This window comes from Gorilla gorilla, chromosome 18, assembly GCF_029281585.2.
Source record: "Gorilla gorilla gorilla isolate KB3781 chromosome 18, NHGRI_mGorGor1-v2.1_pri, whole genome shotgun sequence".
Classification (NCBI taxonomy): domain Eukaryota; kingdom Metazoa; phylum Chordata; class Mammalia; order Primates; family Hominidae; genus Gorilla; species Gorilla gorilla.
The window spans coordinates 23,403,113-23,408,711 of record NC_073242.2 but is presented as its reverse complement, the minus strand read 5'-3'; the positions used below and the strand labels follow the sequence as shown (position 1 = coordinate 23,408,711).

Below are 5,599 nucleotides of genomic sequence, written 5' to 3'. Positions count from 1 at the left end.
CTCAAGAGGCTGAGGTGGGAGCATTGCTTGAGCCCGAGAGGCAGAGGTTGCAGTGAGCCAAGACTGTGCCACTGCACTCCAGCCTGGGTGACAAAGCTAGACCCTGTCTCAAAAAAAAAAAAAAAAGGAAAGAAAGATAAGAAAGGAAAGAAAGAAAGAAAGAAAGAAAGAAAGAAAGAAAGAAAGAAAGAAAGAAAGAAGGAAGGAAGAAAAAAGGAAAGAAACCATTGGCATGCAAAGTAATGGGAAATGTCTAGCAGGTGGTGTGCAGATAAATGTTTAACAACTGGCTTTCCAGGAGGAAAAAGCCTTAACCTGTTGCACTTACCAATGTCTGTGGTGTAAATATTCCTGCTATAGCCAGTTTCAAGCTGCTAACATATCATTGAAAGCCGAGTTGAGATGTTATGAGCACAACTGGTTCTCATGTGTTGATACAAGACAACCAAAGACCAGCTCTGGGAGGGAGAAAAACAGCAGGGCAATTAGAGTGTCTCCCACAGGTGCAACCAGAGCACTCTGCTGCAGACATAGAGTCTCATAGTTTTATGGGACTTCCTACTCCATTCCATCTTATATCAATGTTTGAACATCTTACCATGAAAACAAGCTTACTCTTAGAATCTTCGAATGCATTCACACTCTAGGAAGGTATATATCGTTTATTATTTTTACATCGTCTCTTCCCTACTGCATCAAGACCCATCATCCTAGCATGCACCCAGGAAATCAGCAAAAACCCATTTAAGAGTCCAGACTTCAAGGGTCCCTCACAGTAATTGGCATCTTTTGTTTTGCCCGAGCAGAGCAGACCACTCATTTCCCCTTATTCTGCTAATTGTATTTCATTTTCCTTTAAGCAACCACCTTTCACCCCATCCTGAATCCTCAGACCTTATTTCCCTGGCTCTAGGAATTAGCACATGACACAGGCCTGGCCACTCAGAGTGTTTCATTCCCCTAGAAGTAGAGATGAGACCCCAAACGGGTCAATGACACTCTCCACTTGGAATTATTGGAATAAGTAAATCTCTTCCCACTGGGTTACTGGGTTAGAAGGATAGAAGCCTGGAGCTGATGGTGGTCATCTCCATCACTAGGAAAGAGCCTTCCTGAAAATCAGGCTTACAGACAGAAAAAGCTGAGCTGGGAGATGGAGAATAACTGGGGCCTGATGACATCATTTGTGCCCTTGGATCCAGCTGTGCCTAAAGGCAGATACTTCCGGACTTTTTAATTACATGAATTCATAAAATTTCTTTCTGACTTAAGTCACTTTGAGTTGGGTTTTCAGTGATTTGCAACCAAAAGATTGCTGGCTGATTCACAGCTCTGAGACCAAATGAGCTAGACCTGGTGTCGGGTCTGTGGTCTGTTAGGAACCGGGCTGCACAGCATAAGGTGAGTGGCAGGCGAGCTGAAGCTTCATCTATATTTACAGCCACTCCCCATTGCTTGCATTACCGCCTGAGCTCTGCCTCCTGTCAGATCAGCAGTGGCATTAGATTATCATAGGATCCCAAATCCTACTGTGAACTGCACACCCAAGGGATCTAGGTTGTGCACTCCTTATGAGAATCTAATGCCTGATGATCTGTCACTGTCTCCCATCACTCCCAGATGGGACCGTCTAGTTGCAGGAAAACAAGCTCACGGCTCCTGCTGATTCTACATTATGGTGAGTTGTATAATTATTTCATTATATATTACAATGTAATCATAATAGAAATAAAGTGCACAATAAATGTAATGCACTTGAATCATCCCAAAACCATCCCCTGTCACCCATCCGTGGAAAAACTGTCCCTGATGCCAAAAAGGTTGGGGACTGCTGAGCTAGACTTTAGTACACATCCTTCCAGCTTTCTTCCCTTGGCCCTAAATAGAGTTAGAAATGAGAATACAGTTTATTGGCGCCCTGTGTCCATGCGTCCATGGGGGCTTTGGATGAATTCCAAGGAGATACTGGTTGCAGGAGCAAGCCCAAGGCACAAACGGAGTCACTTCAGGATCCGGATGCTCATTTTTTGCTCAACGTCCATCTTCTCTAAAGACTGAGGGAAAAACAAATGGCAGGCAAGAGGCTTGACTCTCAGCTCTCCATGCTCCCAACCTCCTCCCCCAGGGTTCTACCCATTCCAGAGACCCCATCATTCCCAGGCAACCCCTATCTTTCTGCCCTCCTCCGTTGAACGTTTCCCAAGTCTGTCTGCCCCAGGGACTCCTGATCTCAACTCCCCAGTCCCCAAGGGCACTCTGACCTTGGTGAACTCCACGAAGGACACAGCCCCATCCCCATCTTCATCAGCCTCCTGCACCGTGCGGTCAGCGATGTTCTCCAGCTGCTCTTCTGTCACCTGTACCCCAACCATCAGACGGAGAACCTGGGAGATGAGTGAAGACGCAGCCATAAGGAGGGGGCATGAAGGCTGCTACTCCCCATCTCCTAAACCTTGCCCACATCATCCCAAAAGTTATTGCTAATTTTATAATCCATCCTTCATCCATTTTTCACCATATCCCCCCAATAATTTTCCCTACTGCTTCAACAACCAATCTCCTATCTCTCCCTCACCATCCTGCACTACCCTCAAAATATGCTCAAACTCATTACCCAACTTTATCACCCAACCTCCATCCATCCTCCACACCATTCTCCACCTTAGCCACTAAGGGTTTCTAATTCCATCCTCATTCCATCACATCTGTTCCAGAGTTTCTCAATCTTGGCACTATTGACATTTGGAGCCAGGTAACTCCTTGTTGGAAGAGGCTCTCCTGGGTATTGCATGATATATAGCCACATTCCTGACCTCTACCCACTAGATGCCAGTAGCACACTCTCTCCCCCATTGTGACAACAAAAAGCATCTCCAGATATTGCCAGATATTCACTCAGGGAGCAAAATCACCCCCAGTTGAGAATCACTGATCTATTCCCAACCTCATAGTCAACTGCTCCCCACTCCGACTCCCAACAAACCCACACTCCAACTGCACCCATTCCCATTTCCCAACCAATACCCCAATTATCTGCGCCCCAGTTCCCCAATCATCCCACCCCATCTCTCACACCATTGCATTCAACCATCCCATCCTTCACACATCACATCTCTTGCTCTCGCTTTCTGCCAACCTGCAGCATCTCATGCCTGGAGATCTTCCCATCGCGATCCAGGTCATAGAGCTGAAATGCATCTGGGGAGAGGGTGGGAGGGGGAAAGGAAGGTAGGTCTTCCCTGGCTCTCTTCCAGCAGCCACCTTCCTTCCCCCCACCTTGGAGGAGGGGGGAGGTTGTCAATGCGCTCAGGAAGGGAGTGGGAAATCCCTGGAGCCTGTCTCTGGTGTGGGTACATCTGCATTCTCACTTGGGCAGGTCCTCACAAACTCACAGTGAAGTTTATTCCTTCTGCTGTTGAGAGGTTCAGGTTTCTTGGGGTCTTGGGTTTCTGTGTCCTCATCTTCTACAGGGCGAAAATGAGCCAAGACCCTGACAAAGCCTGGGAAATCCACTCGCTGGCTCCTGGGGAGACAGGGGACAGAATGGAAAGAGGTGGTGGTCACCTTGGCCATCACTTTGCCTCAGTCTCTAACCTCCCCTCCCACCCACTCACACACCGGTTTTCCCGCCTTCACCTCCCCACGCCCAGCAAGCCTCACCCATCGGGGAAGAAGCTTTCTATAATTCGGTCTCCCAGGGGGTTCACGGCGAGCGCCCCTATCTGCTGGAGATCCATGCGGCTGCAAAGCCAAATTTCAAAGAGGGTAAGGCAGAGATGCCAGATGGAGGGTCAAAGAGGGACATGGAGTCAGAGAGACAGAGGCCAGAAGTTATGAGGCCGGCTCCCCCTCACCTCAGGTAGCCCTTCTTATTCCTGTCCAGTGCCCGGAACCGGTGGTGCAGGCGGAGCAGGCTGGCTTGGGAGACTGCGGGAAGGAGAGTGGGGTGGGGGTGTGTGACCCTGCAGGGCCAGCTCCAGAAACCCGCCGCAACAGGCCGGGAAGATGGGCCAGAACAGCGGGGGCTGGCTGGAAGGGGCGATCATCCCGGGGAATCAGGGGTTGAGCTGGCCGGGGCGGAGGGAGAGTGACACGACCCCGCGAAGATCCAGGTTCAAGACCCGGGCGGCTCGCAACCTCCCGAAAACCAAAGTACCAAAGCCATCCCTTCCAACCGCCGTCAGCTCTGCCTTCAGCTTCGATCCGGGCTCGAGGGCACCTGGGTGCCTGGATTCCTCTGGACTCCAACCCCGTGAACCCGGATCCTCCCCAGACTTGGAGGCTGGGACCCCTCGGTTAACCCGCCCCGAACCCAGCGATCCCAGGCACAGGGGCCTTGGTCTTCCAGCTCCGGGGAGCCCCGGACCCCAGACTTGTAAGTTCGTCCATCCTTCAACCCAACCCCTTCCCTAGCCCCAGACGCCTGGGTTCGCCCCGTCCCCTCCGCAGCCGCCGGCGCGGGCGCACTCACAGCCGGTCTCTCGCCGAATACTGTCCCCGTCGGGAATGACCGCGGCGTGGGAGCTGCGCGACCCCATGGCCGAGCTGGAGGCGGAAGGGCCGGAGCAGCCACCCGGACCCACGCGTTCTCTCCTCCCGCCGGAGAGGCGTGGCCGCCACAGTGGCCCCAGAGGACGAAGGCCACAAGCCTGGCGCGCGGCCAAGCTCCAGAACCCCGGCGTGCCTCGCCTCCCACCCGCGACCCGGGCGAATGGAAAACAATGTGCAGGGTGGCGGGTCAGAGGGAGGCTGCGAACAACGGGCTGTTTCAGCTCCGAGATTTTGCGATCCGCACGGGAGAGGCTGGTCGAGTCCCAGGCCCCGCCTTTCCACGCCTCCCCTGGGGCCGGTTCCCACGGTGCGCCCTGACACCTGAGCCACCTCCTCCTTCGCGGGCCCCGGGCGCTCCCAACGCCAGGGCGCTCCCCGGCGTCGACGCTGAGGAAGCCTGGGAGACCTGACCTCCTCTGTAGAGACCACGCCCTGCTGGAAGGCGGGTGGCCTGTGGGGAGGGAATCCTGGAGGGAGGGGGGAAGAGGCATCGAAGAACTCCCAAAGACGGGGAAGTGGGGAGGGGCGGCGAGATGAAGGGTGTGCGTTAGGTTAAGTGGAAAGAGCACTGGTTTGGGAGTCCTTATTGGAATCCCAGCCGTGCCCGTGACTCTGGGAAAGTCAGTAAATCTTGGTTTCATCCCTTTTGTTCGGTTCACATTGCCTTATTGTTGTTTAATTGAGCCAATGCTTAAAATTCAGGAGATTTAACCCAAAATCCACATTCTTGGCTTTTCCTGAGAAATCAGAAGTTCTATCACCACCAGGCCCAGAGCTGTCTTCTGGCCACAGTCCCTCCAAGCCCAGTTCACTCCCTTAGGTACCTACTGATCCCGTAGAGCTCCAGACTGGGAATGACTTAGTCCTCTGAACAGCCCTCCAGAGCCATGGGACTCCTTGGCCCAAGAGAGGGTTACAGACATCACTGGGACTAGGCTTAAAGCAAGAATGACAACAACAAGGGCTCTTGTTTACCACGCTTTGCTAAGCACTTTATGTGCATCCGTTCACACATTCCTTGTAGGCCCTGCTGGGCTGCTTTCTTCTA

The 5,599-nt window shown here is 52.5% G+C and overlaps 1 protein-coding gene across 2 annotated transcripts; it reads right to left on the bottom strand.

The window, feature by feature from the left end:
* Positions 1-647: 647 nt before the first annotated feature.
* Positions 648-4,982, bottom strand: CHP2 (calcineurin like EF-hand protein 2). 2 transcript variants are annotated; one of them, XM_004057361.5, is made up of 7 exons: positions 4,472-4,982; positions 3,855-3,927; positions 3,661-3,741; positions 3,393-3,523; positions 3,137-3,198; positions 2,262-2,384; positions 648-2,054 (listed from the first exon to the last, which is right to left on the bottom strand). In XM_004057361.5, the coding sequence occupies exons 1-7, from the start codon at positions 4,536-4,538 to the stop codon at positions 2,001-2,003; spliced, it is 591 nt and encodes a 196-aa protein (XP_004057409.1). In that variant the 5' UTR covers positions 4,539-4,982; the 3' UTR covers positions 648-2,000. The 2 variants fall into 2 exon arrangements, with proteins under 2 accessions (XP_004057409.1, XP_055221482.1); XM_055365507.2 differs by lacking the exon at positions 3,661-3,741 and having other exon boundaries at positions 4,472-4,816.
* Positions 4,983-5,599: the final 617 nt, after the last annotated feature.